General features: G+C 37.5%; 1 protein-coding gene across 1 annotated transcript in view; it reads right to left on the bottom strand.

The window, feature by feature from the left end:
• Positions 1 to 2,150: 2,150 nt before the first annotated feature.
• The window catches only part of MMP19 (matrix metallopeptidase 19), a 122,522-nt gene continuing 104,282 nt past the window's right edge, over positions 2,151 to 20,390 (bottom strand). Inside the window, exon 10 of the mRNA XM_044083772.1 lies at positions 2,151 to 3,249. Coding sequence (XP_043939707.1) covers positions 3,007 to 3,249 — 243 coding nt within the window. The 3' untranslated portion in view covers positions 2,151 to 3,006. The remainder of the gene's footprint in view (positions 3,250 to 20,390) is intronic.

Genomic DNA, 20,390 nt, shown 5'->3' with positions numbered 1-20,390 from the left:
CCTTATGCATTATTTTAGAAGGGTTTATGGTATTTAGGAATGCGTAAATAAGATGACAGGTGGAGGGCTATAAGACACACCGTATGAGGTGTGATGACCATTAAAGGGGCAAAATCTGAAGACAAAACAGATGGAAGGGATGTGATTTAATTGCACACTCTTGGGAGCAGTTGAAAAGAGATAGATTTCAGGAGAAGGAGAGGAATGACTAGCAGATTATAGGCATTGACATTATGATCTAACATATGGGATGTTTTCATAAATAAGGCAGAAAACAGAAAAAAATGAAACTACCACACATTGTCTTCTGGATCTGGTAAAGATGGTCAGAAATTAGTGAAATAAGTGGCAGACTGGTGCAGAAAGGGATGAGTATATATGGGTCTACTTTCAGTCACCAAAAGTACACCTTACCCAATCGCAGAAAGCCAAATACTTTTAAGAGAAAGTGTAGTTTAATGAAAAAGCACTTTCGTAAAATACACATCAACGATCTACAAAAACACAAACATACATACTAAGAACAAATTTTTGCAGGGGGGAAAGTCCACCCTGCACCCCCATGTGGGGTCTTCACCCCCCCACTAATTATATATATTAACTCTGAGATCACACTACAGTGGGGAGAAGGGTACATTTCCTTATTCTCACTGTACTACAGTCTATATCAACAAGCCCCAACTGCTGTACACCTTCCACTACTGTCGGAAGAGTCAGTAACAACTAAATAACACCATACCTGTTGTTCCACTGGATCCTGGAAGTGCCAAACATAATTCATTGATGTGTATTTTGCAAAAGTGTGTTTTCCTTAAAAAAGGAGTCAGCTTTCTGGGTTTCAATAAGGTGTACTTTTGGCGAACGAAAGTAGACCCATATATATATATATATATATATATATATATATATATATATATATATATGTGTGTGTGTGTGTAATATGACCATCAGGTAAATAATTAAATAGATTGGCCAGAAATGTCAGATTAGTCAGTTTTATATTAGCCATATATGTATTTAACCAGTCTGTACATAATAGTAATTGATTGTAGATAGCAATCCAGAAATTTTATCATGCCTCGTTTATGCTTGCATTGCTAAACTATAAGTATAATTTTTTTGCAAGATGATACAGTGTCTGTTTAAGACATTTTTGCACACTCACAGGTTTACACATATCTTTTATTCTGAAAGATGTATAAAAAAACCTCTGGTCCAACTGATTTGTAATACTATACGTCTGTAAACGTAGCTGTAGCCAGTACAGCTGATGCAATTTTCCAATGTAAGAACAACTTTTTTTAAGACCACCAGCTATGTGACATGGAGGAGTAAAAGATCAGGATGTGATCTAGTTGTGTTGGGTTCAGGCAGAGTTGTGGGTGCTGAACGATCTGGCAGGGGGAATGGAGACATATGTCCGGGGTAGACACTATGTGCTAAAATTTTCAGTGAAGACCAGGGGACACATGAAGTTTTGGGTCTATATCACATCAGCGAATGCTAAAAATAGCGAACACTGATATATCGAACTTCAAAGTCTGAAAGCTGAAAACAACGAAGGAGCGGATCAGCGAATTTTTTCCCAGGGAAAAAAATTGCTGGGCCGTTCTCTGGGCTTTGCTGTTTTCTCCACTGTGGTGCGATCTTGGAGTTGGTATATTTAAGTTGGGGGGTGGGGGGTGTAGGAGGGCAAAGCCCCCCACTTAATTTTGACTGTATGCTCTTTTTTTTTTTTTTGGATCAGCGCATTTTTTTCCCTTGGGAAAAAATTCTCTGATCCGTTCCTTCACCGTTTTCAGCTTTCGGGCTTTGAAGTTCGATATATCAGCATTCGCTATTTTTAGTGTTCGCTGATGTGATATAGACCCACAGTTTTTTCTTTGCAAGGGAGACAGGGCCTTCTCAGGGGTTATGTCACTCTCAGAAATTGGTGACATGCTATTTCTAAGGTCCATTGCACCCCAATATGGTAGGTGAAATATTAGTAAATACTCTGAATAATTGCCTGGATAAAGTCCATGCTACAACTGACACCCATTTGATTAGGAGAAGAATAATCTTAGTCATGGTGATAGACCAGATGGTCAGTAGGAGTGCGAGAAAAAAAACACTTGTTAAGAGAAAATAGTTACCAGTGCTTTCGTTAATTCAACAGTGAGAAAAAATATTATTTTATTTATTCATAACAAGCTGAGTTCCAGGGTAATCTGACTGGGCACAGCCCATTCACAGTATGGACCTGGGAAGAAACACTCCATCAATAAACAATGTATTACACAACAGTAATAATACAAAATACAACATATGAATAATCATTACAAATTAACCAATGCCTGCATCTGTTACAGTTCTTCTAAATACACTCGTAACTCAATTTACTGATTACAATAGTATGTACGTGCATGGATTTTATGTGCAGCAGTGCTGACCATCATATGATCAGAGTATGTCTATGCAGACAATGGGGGAGTTTAGTGAGTCAACATACATCCGTTTATAAACTTCTCCACATGATACCACAGGCAGTGGAGCTACAGGATTGCTTTAAAAAAAGCAAAGCTAATTTAATTTTGAAAGGTCATGTAGCAGGAATGGTGCTATAACTTGTACTGGCAAGAGGCTGCATATTCAAGAAAATTCTGAGCTAGGAGTACCAACCACTGGAAAGTTTTCGACAGTGTCATTTTATGCTGATGTTGATATTTCACCCTGCTTATTGCAGACGTCATCTAAGAAGATTTGTAACTGGCATACTGCAATCACAGTGCAGTATATGGAATGGATGGCACACATGAGTACAAGACAGTATTTTTTAGAAGCATTCCTGATTCATTTTTTGGGGAATCCTAACAATAGAAAGGAAAACATTCTTAGCCTTATGTGGCCTCTTCCAGCTGTCCACAGTTCACATGGTCTGCAGGCAGGGCTTTGAGGTTGCTTAGGTAATCTCTACATACTGACTCGGGATAAGAAATATCAAAACATTATAAAACGTGTCTGATTTCAGTCATAGTTCTGACACTGCATCCACTGTTTGGCTTTGCTCTTAGGGTATCCACTTTCCACTCGAAGCTGTGAGTTCAGTCGCCAATAGTTATCACCCTTAAAAAAGTAAACCTTGTCATTTTTCCAAGTAAGTGCAGCATCAGGTTTAGATGGTGCACCTGTGAATAGTTTTGAAGTTTTCTTTGGGTACCTGCTGAGGTCCGTCCAGGTCAACTCATCCCACTGCCAGTAACTGTCACCCTACAAGAAAGTTTGGACATTATCAGTAATAAGTTAAACACGCTGCAACTGTCTGTTAATGTACATAATCAGAAAAAAGTGCTATGCTGGCAGTTGATATGATCAAACCACATTTATATAAAGTATTTTCCTTATATATTGCACAATTCTGACTAATTAAAACAGCTTTTAGTGATAAGATTTACTGTTAAAAAGGTGATATGGAATGCTTTTTTTTACAATAAAAAATATTGAGGGTCTCCAAATTGTTTATTTTTAACTAGGTATGTGAGCTGGTCCTCCTTTGACTCTTTTCAGCCATAAGACAGGTCACAAGGGCAATCACAAAAGCATTATGTATGGACAGTTCTAAAAGAGCTAATCAATTACTATTTTTTTATAGTTAAGGGTAAACCAGAACATTTAGAAACACTCACCCAGACTCTGGGAAACATGCAGACTCAACACAGGCATTTAGCAGAAGTCAGGTCTGAAACCTGATTCCTGGTACTGAAGAAGGAATCTTAAGCAATGTACCACTAGACCACCACTCCATTTGTGTTTCCTTTTGATTTAAAAAGAGTATCACATTTCCAAAGAGGAAAGCAAGATACATATTTTTGGACCTGTTTTTATTCTCCCACCACCATCACCACCATCAACTCATTTCCTTCTTCCTGCCCCCTCTCCCCCCCAACTCATGAGATCAGACTTAACCTTTACAAGTATACTACCACATTGGTAACTGGATAAAAAAAAAAGTTACTTTAACTAATCAGATTATTCTTTTTTAACCCAGCTAGCTATTATGAGTTCTATTTCATTAAATGACCAGTGCAAGGACTCATTCAGTACTGAATTGAAACCATTACATCAGTGCCACTCAAAAGTGTTTTACTTTTCACAAAAGTTTCAATTCTTTCGTTTCTCTACTTCATATTTCTAGAAAAACAGAATGAACAGAATTTCTAGACTTACTAATTTTTAAGTACCCTTAAAATATTTCCAGCTTAGATCATTTATTTCATTTGTAGGATAATAAGATTTAAATAAAGAAGCAAAAAGAATGGTGGAGCAGACCTAAAACAGCGTATGTATGTATGTATGTATGTATATATATATATATATATATATATATATATATATATATATATATATATATGTATATAAAACACTTTGGGTTACTTCCAAAGGATGACAATTGCAGAAGTTGGCACACATGGTCTACTGAACATTTTTGTTATTCTAGAAAACACTTACTCAGACTTGCCTGGAAAAATATTACAAGTAATTGTACATAGAGACCAGAATGAATCACATATTTGAGCCACCTGATCTAAAACCTTCACTAAAACACTTCAGACACCATTGAAATCATTAAAAATCAGTGCAATAATGATTTTATTTTTAAACACATTTACAATTAACAACTTAATTTAAATGTAGCAAGATGAAAGCATTAAAATGGCCTATCAGCAATATTGTCTCTATAAAGTATGTTTTCCAAATCCACTCCTCATATACACATTTGACTTTTTCCAGGAAATGAAAAATGAATTTATTAAAATCAGAACATATTAAGTTCCATCTACAGGGGTTATTGTTTTCATTTTTTAATGGAATGGTGAATTTATATATACATTTTAATACCTTCTGTCCTGATTTACCAGTATAAAATGCTCTACAATAAGTACATTTAGCTACATAAACTGCATTTGGTCTTTTACTAATGTAATCAAAGGGACTATAAATGCTATTCAAGTATGGACTAAAATGATGGAGACTCTTAGAAACATACCTGCACTGCTTGCAAGTTCCAAGTCCTGAACTTAAGACCAGTTCATTCTTTAACAGTTCATTCAGACTTAATATGATTTTTGGGGCATCACCATTCTTTCTGCATACCAGGAGTTTAAATATAAAATATTTTGGTGGCAAAACCTTATTTTTAGGGTCGGCAGCTCTAACAGGTCTTCAGAGAATATTTGTGTACTCACTATCAGCATAATAAATCATCTAATTCTCAAAAATTGCAGGTTGAATATTTTCTAGTTATATGATTTGGGTGGCAATTGCCATTGGGAAGTACTATATACTTAGAAAAGGGCCTCCAGTGCACTGTTGTCTCAATAGCATCATCCAATAGTTTTGATAATGTGACAACTAGAAAATTAATAGTAAATAGCACAGCTCTGTGAATTTCTGTTCATAGAAGGTATATGGAGTTTATCGATCAGGAGATTAGTAATCAAACTGACAATATACTGCACCGCTAAATGTTATAAGAGGAAACATGCATCCACTCAGGAAAAAACAGTAAGATTTTTCCATAAAGCATGGCAACAATTCATTTAAAATTAGACATGCTGTTGAAAATTATTATAATATTTTTTATGAATAATTCTTTTCTTGGATCAGTTTTAAATCAGCAATGTAAAATTGTTTACAGAAGAAGAAAATATTTCTCACATTGTTTCAACTGCCATAAATGTCTGTGTTTGATATCATACTTCAGGTACTATTAAATTCTAGGACTTGCAAAAAAAAAAGCCATGTGGAAGATGGAGTAGCTGCAAATATATAATGAGGCTACACTTTTCTACTGTTAATATATATTAAGTGCATGAAATCAGAGAACATAATATTTGCACTATACAATGAGTTATATATATATATATATATATATATATATATATATATATATATATATATATATATATATATATATATATATATATATATATATATATATATATAGGTTCACTTTATAATCCCAAAATCCTGAAATATCGAATTTCAGAATCTCGAGATCATAAAGCCAAAAACCTTAAAATCCCGAAACCCCAAAAGCGCGAATTTAAAAATCGCGAATCCTACACTAACCATACACCACACGCATACACATACACACACCTGACCCACACGCAAACACACAAACCTACACTACATACAAGCAGAAGGGGCAAGCCTCCCTGCACCCAGCCATGTGGGGGCCCGCACCCCCACACCCCATTACTTAAATATACTAACTCCAAGGTTGCACTACACAGACACACAAAAACACCACCATACAAGCTACAGTCCCCTCACACACACACACATCACAGTCACAAAACACACTGACACACACTAAAGCCTCTAACCAAAACCCTTAAACATAAATACTTACCTGAACATCCAGCTATCCATTCACAAACCACAACACCAGAAGTGCTAACTCAACATTCCCAGACTTCAGGATTTTGAAATTTGCGCTTCTGGGGTTTCTGAATTTTGACCTTTTGGCTTTATAATCTCGGGATTCTGAAATTTAATATTTCAGAATTTTGGGATTATAAAGTGTTCCTATATATATATATATATATATATATATATATATATATATATATATATATATGAAATTACATGAGTATTTATTTTAGTTTATTTATGGGGTAGCAAATGGATCACTATAGATCATTTGCAGGTACAGCCTGGGTGAAGAGAGTCACAAAAAAAAGAAAATAGAATAAATTCATAAACACAAAACAATCATGAGGTAGATAATCCTACCGACAATTGATACAATATGTAAATAATATTAACAGAGTAGAAAATCAAATGTGGATTAATTTTAAGTAGTAAATATTAGAGGGAAGCAGCAAATGACATCAGAGAATCAAAGTAGAAGTGATGCAGGTGAGGAGGGAGTTAGGTTTTTGTGTCCAGTGGGAAAGCACTTGCAGGCATATTTTTGATGAAGGTGTCTTTTGAGATGTGCTCTGAAGACGGGGAAAGAGGAGACTTCTTTAAGGTGAAGGGGGAGGGACTGCAGGAGTTTGGATGCAAGAATGGAGAAGGAATGGCCGGTACAGTGCAGTTTACTGTGGGTTGTCTGGAGTTAGGGAGATAATTAAGAAAGGTCATGGAGATTGTAGTGGGATTTTTTATTATGGAGTTTGTCAGTAAGAGGTGACAGGCACCTGGCTGAAGTAGTTTGAAAACAAGAGACCCTAGGACTAGCTCAATTCTGTAGGAGACTGGTAGCTATTTGGCCTTGGAGAAGGTGATGCAATAATGTTCCTGAGGAGAGAAATTGGAAATGAATTGGCAGAGTTTGTTATCAGTGGGCTGTAGAGTGGATGAGTTTTTTTAAGGCTGTGGCTATGATGGGGATTCAATTTAGCAAAGAGGACTCCTTTGCCTATTGCAGCTCTAGCTGGTCTGGAGAGAAAGTAATATTTTTTCTAGAACCAGAATAAAAGAGAATTGAACTTTTTCCTGGTGATTTCAACATGGCTTTGGAAATTAAATGACTGATGTAGCCATAAACCTAAGTATTTAAAGGACGTGGTTGTTTTTATTGGGCAGCCATTGAGATCTGCAATGTTGAGGTTTTTTTGGAGTCTTTTTCAGCCTTTGTGAGGTTCCAAATATAGTTTTTGTTTTAGAGGGGTTTAGGAATAGCTTAAGGTTGTTTAGCCAAGATGTAAGAGAGTGAAGGTCAGACTGAAGCTAGATTTGATAGTTGAATGTAAAGGACTGGATTGAAAAGTAAACATGTCATCTGCATGAAGAGTAAAAGGAAGGTTAGGGACATCAGAGGGCAGCTTGTTAATAAAGACTACAAACAAAAGAGGGGAGAATATGGCTCCTTGGAGCATTCAGTTTGTAAGAGGTACTGGTGGCATGAAGGATGGACCTATTTTGACTCTGAAATTCCTATTTGTTAAGAAATGTTGGAACCAGGTGGCAGTGTTGAGCTAACCCCAATTTCTTGCAGGGAGTGAAGGAGCAGGAAGTGGTCAATTAGATCAAAAGCTTTGGTAAGGTCAATGAAAACAGCTCATGAAAGGTTTCCATCATCCATGTTGAGAAGGATCTCATCTGTAAGTGACCATAGTGCTGTCATTGCGCTTCAGCCAGTCCAGAATCCATGCTGTTTAAGAGTGGCATTAGGCATGAGTATATGAAAGACACCATATATAAACATACTTAACTTTATCATACTTCAAAATTTGTTTTTATTTTCACTTGACAGAATTGTGTATTTAGGACTTGATACATTTGGCCTGTCTCACATTTTGGATTTAAAGGAAAGAGAAACAGATCATCTGTATAGGAGTCCTAATTAAACCTGCTTTAAATGATATAAATATTTTACTGCAACAATAGGTCATATAATTTTAGTCACTAGAGGGAGCTCAAAGTTTAAGATATGGTATCATTATATATGTTACTGCAGAAAAGTTATCCGAGGAAAAGCATTTTAATTTTATTAGGTATTATATTTGGAATTGTATTTGTTAAAGATAAAAGGTTATGATTTTAGTTTGTATTTTAATATATTTCTGTGTATATTTAAATGATAATATTTTGGAAGTGAGAGTATTTATCAACCAGGTGTGGCATGGCTGAATTATACTTAAGCCATTTGTTGAGTAAAAACAGTCCATTTTTTCTGTTACTTAAATGTTCTTATGTTGGAATTTTACTAGATTTTGAAGTATTCAGTTCACCATGGTGGTGTCAAGTTATTCTATGAGAGTTTTTCTGGATGTGATCATTTTGACTCATGGCATAACTGGTGAAGAATAGCAGAGCATCTATCTAACAGCGGTGCTACTGCCTGATAGTAGCATATAGTGTTCTTGCCCTTTTTAGACAATTTACAAAATCAGTGATAAGAGGACAAGTCAACTTTCTGTCTTGTGATACTTCCAGATGATGGCATGTAGTGTTCTCACAATATTCTGAATGTACCACAATGCCAATGACAAGGTGCACAGTAGCTGTGTTACACATATACTACTCCCAAATCAGATGTTGCACTCTAGGACCTATATGAGTTGACAGAGCATGGCATATAGTGATTTAGCACTGTACCAATGAAGAGTGAAGTGTCAGTTAGACAAGTGTGTAGCTGACTGAATGTAACAGAGAGTGCCCCTGTACTAATCTGCTATCCAACTGTGTCATTTATGAAGGGCAATACTGTCCATCTAACAACTGTCCTTGTCCCCGATGGTGATATTATCATCTAAAGCAATGCTACACAGAGTGGACAAAGGATCTAACAATGCTTCCGCTCAATGATGTTACAATGTAATCATCTTAAACCTCTGTAGCCTACAATAAACAAAATTGATGGGGTCTGTTTTTGATGGTCCCCCAGCTTTTGTCACATCAAAAGTATAAAGAATAAAGTTGTACTTAATCAATGTTTATCAGTACTTAAATATCTTGCTGTATGTCATAAGAGCTTCTAATTGTGTGAATTCAGCCAGGGACTTGAGTGCCTTGTAGCTACAATACTTTCCTAAGAGGTGACCCAGTTGTTCATGATTTCGAAACTTATGTGGACAATGACCTAACTTTTGACCAACATGTGTCATTGTTTTAAGAAAGTGTTTCTATATTGCACAACTTATAAACAAAGGGGCTGTGTCTAGATCTAAGGATGCAATTTTTCCCCTTTACTCTGCCCTCATTAGGCCAGTTATTGAATATAATGCCCCCTTTGGCATGTATCTGTCCAGACACATGCAACAACTAGAACACCCACAAAGATATCTTACTAAAAGCATACAAGGTCTAAACAACATGACTTACATGTCATGTACTGACTCAAAGCCCTGTCACTATAATCTGCATTCTACAGACTGCTACGAGGTGACCACTGTAGCATACAAGGCATTCTCCGATCCAATACCAATTAATTTACTGCAGATCAGCAAGTCCAATGGCATTAGAAATACTTGGTCTAGAGATATAAACCTCTTCTGAAACATCAGTAGAACAGTTTGGAGTGACAGTTATATCCTGCAGAGAATACTGCTGCTCTGAACAGAAAACTACAGTGCAGTAAACGGAAATATTCCCTTTCCGCACTATAGTGCGGCCTCGGAGTTGGTATATTTAAAGAGTGGGGGGGTGCGGGGGGGGGCTTGCCCCCCCCTGCCTGCAACAGTTAGTTTACTGTTGCATCTTTTATTTTTTTTTCTGTGTTCGAACTTTAGCAAGTTTGACTATATGGTTTCGACCATATAGGGTTCAAACTTGTTGAAGTTCAATAATATAATAGGAACCCGTTACTTCAAGCACAAAAAATGGCACCTGACTAGGCTTAAAATGGCCCACAAGGGCAGCTAGCCTAGTACTTGCTTATGAACCTATGACATCCATTTCTTCAGAATTATCTTAATCCTCTGTATTAGGGCTCCAACTCATGAACTCAGAATACTGTGGCAGTTACAGCCAATGGAGTCTATCCTTGTCCTTATGTATTTAATAAGGTGCAGATCCAAGTTAATTATAGCTCACTTTATTATTATTTCCCACCCCTCAAAAGACTTGTATTACATCTGGCTCATGCATTCTTAAATTTTACTTTCATTTAAAACCGTATCACCTCTTCAGGCAGGCTGCTTCACTCATACACCAATTTTCTGTCCTTTTTACCTATTTCCTTTTGTCTCACAAAAGACCTTGTAACTTTACATTGGGACACCTGGTTCTCATATATCTTTTTTTTTCCTTAGAGAACGGGAGCATTTGAACATTATTTGTTTTTTAAAATACTTAAAAAAAATGTTCTTCTAATGTCTCCTTATTTGTCTCCTGGTACAGAATCTGGGTTATTTTTGTTGGCCTCTAATGATTTGCCACTATCCTATAAAAGACTATAATGAAGAAGGTTCTTTAACTGCATAAAGTACTCCAGGCAGCAACTGCACAGAGACAGATTGTCTTTTTAGGTGATTCATCCCAGAATTGCACTAGCCTTTGTTGTTGCTGCTGCCTCCATTGCTTGCTTATTTTAAATCATCTGATATGACTCCCACTGGATTCTACTTCCTCATTTGTTATTACTGCCGCTTCTACTGAATATGTGTTAATATTCTGTTTCTGGGCTTTTAAATTCTGCATGTATCCCTTACATTGAATTTAGCTACTGTGTATTGTCATTCTTTCAATCTTGCCAAATTTATTTACATATTTTCTACGCCTTTTATCAGTCCTGGTCTGTAACATTGTGACATCAGAAAAAAAGACTAATCTTTCTTTCCAGACATTGTGCAGTATCACATATTAAGAAAGTAAAAAGAAATTATCCCAGTAGTGAGACCTGTGGCACCATTCTGGTCACCATCAATTCATCTGAGATGACTTCATTTACTATGAACATCTGTGCCCTTTTACAAAGCTATTGTTTTATTTATGACCCACTCTGTCCTGGTGTAAATTTTCCTAATGTATTCACTAACTTTATGTGTGGATTGGTGTCTAAGCCTTTGATAAAGTGCCATAGGGCATAGGTTCATGTCTACGTGGCCTCTTTTTAATCTTAAAGCTTGATTGCCTTGTTAAAGAACTCTGTTAGATATGTCTGGCACAATCATCTGGTTGTGAATACATGTTATCTTGGGTCTTGTACCCCACTGGCTTCTAGATACTCCAGAATTCCTTCTTTCACAGTGATGATGCAATTTTTTTCCAATAAATCAGGCCAAATTCATGATGGTTTCCAGCTTTGGTCATCCTTACAGAGAAAGCAAGGCACATCTGTATTAGTCTAGTTTCCGTGAGCCTGGGTGGTGAGATCAATGTACTAGGGCTTTTCCATGTGGAAGCATGTAGAAGTACTCTAGAGCAGATCATTTGGGGAAATGAGATGAAAACAACATGAATCATTGGCAAAGGTAAGCTAGGAAAAAGGAGAAAAGCACTGCTGTCTTGTTTACTGAGCATTGTACAGATGAAACAACAACATGTCATGCAGGAGAAGGACAATCTCTGACATGCAGAGTAGGTTGGCGTGTGTGTGGGGTGACCTGACAAATGTACACGTGAAATGTTTGGGGTATTGATCTGACACAGGCACACCTGATGTGCAGAAGCCAGTTCCTGTTAAAAGGAGTAGGCTGGGCATAGACACTGATCATCGTCATGCTGACAAGCTGCATGTGGGGGGGGGGGACTCTGATGCCAGATGGGGGGAGGGGCATACTTTTCTGTATACATCCCACTATCTTATTCCCATTCTACTGCCCTGACAGTAGGATGAATACTTAATACCAGCTTGTATCCTTTATGAATAACAGACCACCACTGCTATGTGTTAAAAAAGTCATTTTGCTCACTTTAGGAGCCATATTTGTCTGACAAGTTCAGGGTAGTGATGTCCTCTGAATCAGGAGTAGTGATGTCCTCTGAATCAGGAGTGTGTGTGTGTGAGGGAGACTGAAACAACCTGCAATAAAACCATAATGAATCCCATACCCATGCCATTAATTATTAAATAGGTACATAAGTATTAAGCCTAAACTTAAGATTAATTATTTTATGGCTATGGAACAGTATGGCTTCTATAAGGACATACATATGTATTCAACACAAGTAGATTAAGGTAAGCAATTCCAAGTGAAATAGAGGCCTCATGATTTTTACCAGAAAGCAACGTTATTTTCTGTAGGTGCCAAGAAAAGCAATCAGTGCTTTAAACATTGACTCTGTATGCTGATAGTTTTAAAGTATTATACTTTCCCAAACACAAAAACATTAATTGGAATATATACAAAGCAAGAGTGAATCGATCAGTCATTAAAAGAAAATAGCACCTTTGTTATGAATATGTTAGGCAAGGCCTATCAAGTGAACCCCATTACTATTTGTGCATTTGTTTTTTTATTTATTTATATTTTTAGTTGGTCTGATTAGTCCCGCTATGCCTGTGGCCTGTTTCTTGGGAAAGACCTGAAGTGGTATTCATACTGACTAGCAGAAATACGGGGGTCTATATTACATTGCCAAAATCATATTCCGGTGAACACCTATTCACTGACACCTAATTAGCGAAAATCACTTCGGCAATTCACTAAATTTACTAAGGGCAAGGACATAGCTGGCCAACAACAGAACTTTGCCCTTTTCTCCACTGTAGTGTGATCTCGGAGTTGGTATATATAGTTAGGTGGGTGTGGGGGGCAAATCCCCCACATTGGGTTGGTTCAATTGATGTAGATGTTGCTCCATTGTTCTTCGGGCAAGCATTTCCTTGCCCTTAGTAAATTCAGCGAATCACTGAAGCGATTTTCGCTGATTAGGTGTTGGTGAATAGGTGTTTGCTGGAATGTGATTTCAGTGACATAATATAGACCCAAAATACGGACAAGGCACCAAGGATAGTGCCATATTCTTTTCACTAGAGAACACTGAGGGGGCTGCCACTAGCTGGAAGGAGGACCAGGACTGTGAAGGAGGAAAACCATAGGGGGATCCTGAAGGACGGCACTGTGTACAATAAGAATGCAGTACTTTGAAGTCGGCTGAAGTAACTGTTTTGCATGAAGGAGGTTTAGATGCCACATCTGTGGTTAACCTGGTGAGTGAAAAGGAGCCTGCAGGTGTGGGTGTGATTTCCTTATTAAATGTTACAGAAGGTGCGCTCCTTTTTTGGAAGGAATTGGACATTGAGAAGTTGTTTCTGATGTGTGACAGGAGGAGCAGAAGGAAGTGCACTCAGGAGAAGCGGTGAATGTTATACTAGCAGATACAGTGAGAGATAATGTTGGAGATACATCCTGCTCGGTAAACATATCCTGCAGTGGCAGCTGAAAGGAGAAAGGTGAGTGGAACAGTGATCAAGACAGAACAAAAGATCTCTGAAGAACAAAATAAAAAAATGTTTCTATAAATAGATATGTTGTCTAGCATAAATTCATGAAGCCCTTCAGTTTTATGGCTCCAGATATAAGTTCATTGTATCATTTGGGCACAGAGAATTCCTACAATGTAATTTCTGAATCTTCCCAGTTTTTGGAAAGATGTTGTTGGCAGACAAGAAACAATATATTTTTCTTTTGAATTAAATGTACAAGATAAGAAAACAGAGAGTATACAACTCAGAGCTAATGAGGTGACTAAAACTTGAAATAAATGAGCTTTTCAATGGATTATGTTCTACTGTTGAGACTGTTCTGAGAAAGAAGGATGAGAGAAGTTTATAGACTAGGGCATTGGAACTGGGAGTAACTTTCAATTTTTTTAGAAAACAAGCCCTAGTATATTCCTCACTTAATTATCATGAATGGGAAATGGGACAGTGTAAGGCATGTTGAACAGGTAAAATGTGTTAGTTTTGTGTAAGTGAAGTGCACCTTATTAGTGACAATTATAAAAGAAGATGCAATTAGTTGTGAGGAAAGAGGGTCTACTGTAAAAAATTGTACGTTGAAATATACAAAATGCAAGGAGGGTCATTGATGGACTAGCTCTGGGGAGGGAGAAGGAAAATTAATAAAGAAGATAATAAAGAAACTGGATTACAGACTGTTTTATAAAATGAAATGATGTCATAAGATGGGGAAATGTATTTCAGGGGATGAATGTACTGATATTAAAAATAATGATATTGTGGAAGTAAAAGAAACAAAACAAAGTAGGAATGATATTGCAATAGAAAGTATGCAAGAAGTTTAAACAGAGGAAAATGAAGGAGAAGAAAATGAGGGGGGTGAAGGTGAAAGTGATCATAACGTTAAAGATTCTATAGGGTTCAGAGTAAAACACGGAAGAAGAAAGATATAGATATTAATAGAAAAATATAAAGGAGTGAAATTGATATTTTTCTATAGTATTTGTTAATAGAAATAGTATAAAGTATATGTGTATTTATATGTGTATCGTATAAGGCGCTTAGTATATGAATAATATACAACTGTGAAACAGGGCATTACTTGTTCTTGTTTATTAGATGTGAGATTTTTGAATGCAGAACAAAGGTTGCAGTTTCAAAAGTTGTGGGGGAAGAGGCATTATGGAGGTATGGGATTCCTATATTAAAAAAGATAATACTGACTAGAAATAACAACTGTAGTTCAAGACAGAATGGTAGTAATTAATGATCTCTTCAGACAAAGTGGGGTGAGAACAGATATGTTATATATGTTCACAGGACTAAAAGGAGATGTGGGCAGAAATGGAGAGAACAATCAAGTTATTAAAGAAAGAAAGGTATTAAATACACGCAGCAACATGTAGTACACTACATATAAAAATGATGGACAGAAGGAAGTTATATAAGGTGCAGATGGGTATGAGGCCATTTTATTAAAAAAGGACAAAATGGAAGAAAGTGTACAAAGAGAAGCATGTAACATAGTATGTAGGAACTGAGAAGGTATGTCATAATTACAGAAAAGAAATATATTTAGAAATGACAGGGAATTTTGAAAATGCATTGGATTAAGATAATATTAATTGTTTGAGAAGAGGAAAAAGATATTTTGTGGTTAAAAAGGGTGAATGTTAAGAAAAATATCTGTTAATAAGGCAAAGATATTTAGTTAAAAGAAGAAAAGTAGAACTGACATCTTTTTGAGGAGAAGTGTGAAGACAGAAGAAAATGACGTAAGGGAGATAAGAACTGGTGAATGATGTATCACGTGTACTTAAGAGAGAATAAAGGAAAGTTTTGTTATGTAAAAAAATTTATACTGAAAAGTAAGAACATGCTGATAAGGTTCAATAATTATAAATTAAGAAAAGTAGGAATAGGGATATTAGAGAGAAAGATAAATAACATTACAGAAATCAGATGATAATAAAACAGAGACGTACAGATTATATAGAAAACCCTGTAGCTCTTCATTTTTTTAAATGTACATGATAATAACCCACAAGGGTTACAAGCAACAATTTTGGAACAAAATAATTGTGATGGGGTGAATATAGATAATATAAAAAGAAGGTTATGGAAAAAATAATCTATTCTTATTTTAAAGTATAGTACTTTATCCCACGGTGGACTAAACAGTGCATGTAATTGGAAATGTATGCTGTGATTAATTAATTAATTAATTAATTAATTAACAAATTTGATTGATTAATTGGACAATGGTTTTATGAAGCAATGTATTTAAGAAGTGCAAAGCAGAGGGAAGGATATACTCTGTAAAGGCGTAATAGCCAAGGCGCTGGAGGTATTCACTGTTTGATGACCTTTTATTTGTTATTTTAATAAAAGTTTGTTCAAGTTTTGGATCACTGGCCATTTTTCTCTAGTTGCTATAGATGTACTGATTATGCCTGGAGAAGAAGGGTTAAGGCATGAATTTTATGAGTACAGAGGAAGAAAATAAAGTCTTTTGGAACTTTTAAAAAGATGACTGAATGAAAGTTTAACAGATGAGGAAATGTGTGAATGAATAATTAAAGTTTTATTGAAGGCAGGGGGAAAGTGTTTTTTTTAATTTCGTGTCCAGTAACTCTGTTAACAGATTATAAAACAGTAATGAAAATAATATAAAAGAAATGCGAAGTAGTTACGAGATGCGTATTGCAAGGGGGACTGTATGGGATTAAAGGTAGTGATGTGAAAAATAAATGTTAATAATTATTACGTAAGTATTTGGTAGCATAAAAAAGAGGAAATTGTAAGTGTGATATACTGGACTCTTTTGACTATATACAACATGGCCAGATGTGGGAGATGTTACATGCATATGGGATCGGTATTAAGGTGGTGAAGTGATTGCAAACCATGTGTCTATCTATCTATCTATCTATCTATCTATCTATCTATCTATCTATCTATCTATCTATCTATCTATCTATTTATTTTCTTCTACCTGTCTGGCCTTCTACAAGTCTTCTCATACCAATAGGTCTCAGCACACTGATTCAAACATGTAAGTGCACTACCTAACACTAGCCCAATCTTCCATAACTGCTTAGCCCTACCATCACCTGATCCTATAAAGCTCTACAGCCCTGAGTCTAACTCTAAAAATCTTACCCAGTGCCTAATGCCAGTCCTTGGCTCCTTTACCATAAAACTCCAACCCCCTCTGTAAATCTAAATCCCCTAAAACTCTGCTCCTGCTGTATACCCTAAAAATTCCCTTCTGCTCCCTAAACTTAAAACTCCCATATTGCTCCATAACTTTACAACTCCCCTCCTGCTCCTTAACCTTAAAACCTTCCTTCTGCCCCCTAATTGTAAATCCCCTTTCCAGATACTGCCCTAATCTACCCTCACTCCTCCTTCCACTCCCTCCAGCCTACATGAGGTACACATTGCTTGAGTCCCTGGTTTCCAGACAGTGGTGTTCAAGTGCTTGGAAAAGTACAGTTGTGTACACTTACCAGAAATGTAGATGTTCGAATGTATTCACTGTTGCAGTCATTACATTTGAGTAATCCTGCTGGCAGGTTGTCCTCAGTCGGCCTGAATTCCAAAGTCTTGGGTCCTGCGTCGGCTGCTGTTGCCCCTTCCCTGACGTTAGGTCGTCAGGGGCATAAAAGAAGCAGCCGACGCCATTTTCTTTAGTTTTTCTTGCCCCAGATGTCAGGTGCCCCCTAAAAGGGTAGCCAAAATTTATATCTATATATAAAATTACATGCACCAATATAAACTTTACCTTCATCCTCAAGCAAATACACCACATACGTTATATAAATCAGAGAAGGAAAGATAAGTTCCAGCAGAAAAAAGGGGGATGGCGGGTGGGTTACCTGGACTGCAACAGTGAATACACTCGAACGTCTACATTTATGGTAAGTGTACACAACTGTACTATGTTCTTCGTGTTTCACTGTTGCAGTCATTACATTTGGGTAGAATCCCAAAGCTATGGTTGGGAGGCTGGAGCTAAACAGCATTAGGAGCGGCTATGAGACCCTGCAGAACTGCAGTGGCAAAGCCTGCCCTGCATTTAGAGTAGAGTGGCAGATGATAGTGCTTTGTAAAGGTGTGCAATGAACTCCAAGTAGCTGCCTCTAAAATGTCCTTGGTTGGTACTCCCCTGAGAAAGGCTGCTGAAGTGGCTGCAGCTCTGGTGGAATGTGGCCTAATGCCTTTAGGCACTGGCTTGCCATGGTATAAGTAGCAGAAACAAATGCAGTGGCCTATCCACTTTGAAATAGTCTGCTTTGAGGTAGCCTTTCCTTGTGATCCTGCAGCATATGCCACTAGTAATTGCTCTGTCTTTCTGAAAACTTTGGTTCTGTCCAAGTGGAATCTAAGCTGTCTGTGTACGTCCAAAGAATGCAGAATTCTTTCCCCCTTGTTCTGTGGATTTGGATAAAAAGTTGGTAGATGAATGGTTTGGTTAAGCGCCACACTAGACACCACTTTAGGCATAAATGTTTGGTTTGCCCTCAGGGAGACCCTGTCCGGATAAAAAATGATTAAAGGTTCCACAGCCATGAGTGCCTGTAGCTCTGAAACTCGTCGTGCAGAAGTTATTGCTAGGAGCAGAGCTGTTTTCCAAGATAAAAACTTTATATCAGCAGTAGCAGCTGGCTCAAAAGGAGGCAGGGTGAGTTTTTCCAAGACATAGATGAGGTCCCATGCAGGCATTGATGATCTCCTTGGAGGCCTTAAATTTTTGGCTCCTCTGAGGTACTGTTTTAATAAAGGATGAGAAAAGATTGGTGGCTCTGCATTGTAATGAGCCGAAATGGCAGAGGCATGAATTTTAATAGATGAGAAAGTTAGGCCTTTGTCCAGCATCTCAGTTAAGTATTGTAAAATCTGAGGAATATTTGGCACAGCTGTATCTGTTTCTTGTCTCTGGTTCCAAACACAGAATCTCTTCCATTTTCCAGCATAAGATTTTCTAGTACTAGGCCTTCTGGCTTCCAAAATGACATCCATCACAGCTTTGCTGAGAGGTGTGTTTTGTATGACTACATTATCCGCCATGCTGTCAGGTTTAAAGTCCTGAGCTGGCTGTGCAGGATCTGATTGTTTTGCTGGGACAGTAGATGAGGTACTTGAGGTAAGATCCAAGCTGGGCATTGAGACAAACTCCTTAATATTGGGTACCAGTGCTGGTGGGGCCAGTCTGTGGCAATCAGTATCATCTTTGGCTTCTCCTGTCTGACCTTTAGGAGTACCTTGGGGAGGAGAGGCAGAGGGGGAAAGGCATATACTGATGGATTTTGCCAGCTAAAGGATAGGGCATCCACTTTCCATGCTTGTCTGTGATAAATCCTTGTGCAGAATCTTTTTAGTTGGTAGTTGTGAGGGAAGGCAAATAGATCTATGTCTGGGCATCCCCATTTCCTTGTTATCATGCTGAAGACTTGTGGATCCAGCTGCCACTCGTGGGGATCCATGAGGTTTCTGCTTAGTTCGTCTGCCAGAGTATTTTTCCTTCCTGGCAGGAATTGTGCCTGCTGATGTACTTGGTAAGTCAATGCTGTGTCCCACAAAGTCATGGCTAGTCTGCAAAGGGGGTAAGAATGCGTGCCCCCCTGCTTGTTTATATACCACATGACCGTGGTGTTGTCTGTCTTTATCAGTAGTTGTCCTAGATGAAGTAGGTCCTTGAAGGCTGTCAGGGCATTTTGAACAGCTAGCATCTCTTTTTGATTGATATGTAGATGCATTTGGTTTGAGGTCCATGCGCCCTGAATGCATCTTCCTGCCATGTGGGCCCCCCAGGCATAATCTGATGCATCCGTTGTTAGTGTCTGCCTGGCTGGGGGTAATGTGAATGGCTGTCCCTTGTTTTTGTGATATGCCTTTGCCCACCATCGAAACTCCTGTTGCAGGCAGGGAGTGAGAGTAATTATAGTTTCCAGGCTGTTGCAATGTTGAGTCCAAACACTTTTTAGGTACCATTAAAGTTTCCTCATATGCAGTCTTGCATATGGAATTAGTAGGATACAGGATGCCATGAAGCCTAAAGCCTGCAGAATTTTTCTTGCAGATAACTGGGCCTTTGTTGCTAACATTTTGAAATAGACAGTCAGTTGCCTTTGTTTGTCTGGCATGAGATAAGCCATCTGGGCAGTTGTATTTAAGCTTGCACCCAGGAATATTATCTCTTGAGAGGGTACTAGCGTTGATTTCTTTTCATTGACTGTGTACCCTAGCCATGTTAGAAGTTTTTGCCACAAACACCAGATGCTGTAGAAGGATGTCTTTGTTCTCTGTTTGAATTAGACCGTCGTCCAAGTAAGTATATATTTGTATTCCGCTTTGTCTGCAGAATGCAATTACTGGTGCCAGGCATTTTGTAAAGACCATGGGCAAAGTAGATAAGCGAAAGGGCAGTGCAGATAATTGGTAATGCATTAAGCCAGCCTTGAATCTGAGGTATCTTCTGCATATTTGTCTGATTGGGACATGCAGGTATGCCTCTTTTAGGTCTAAAGTTACAAGCCAAGCA

This window comes from Protopterus annectens, chromosome 9.part0 (assembly GCF_019279795.1).
Source record: "Protopterus annectens isolate FY-2018-M chromosome 9.part0, PAN1.0, whole genome shotgun sequence".
Taxonomy (NCBI): Eukaryota; Metazoa; Chordata; order Ceratodontiformes; family Protopteridae; genus Protopterus; species Protopterus annectens.
This window is presented reverse-complemented; position numbering and strand designations above follow the sequence as displayed.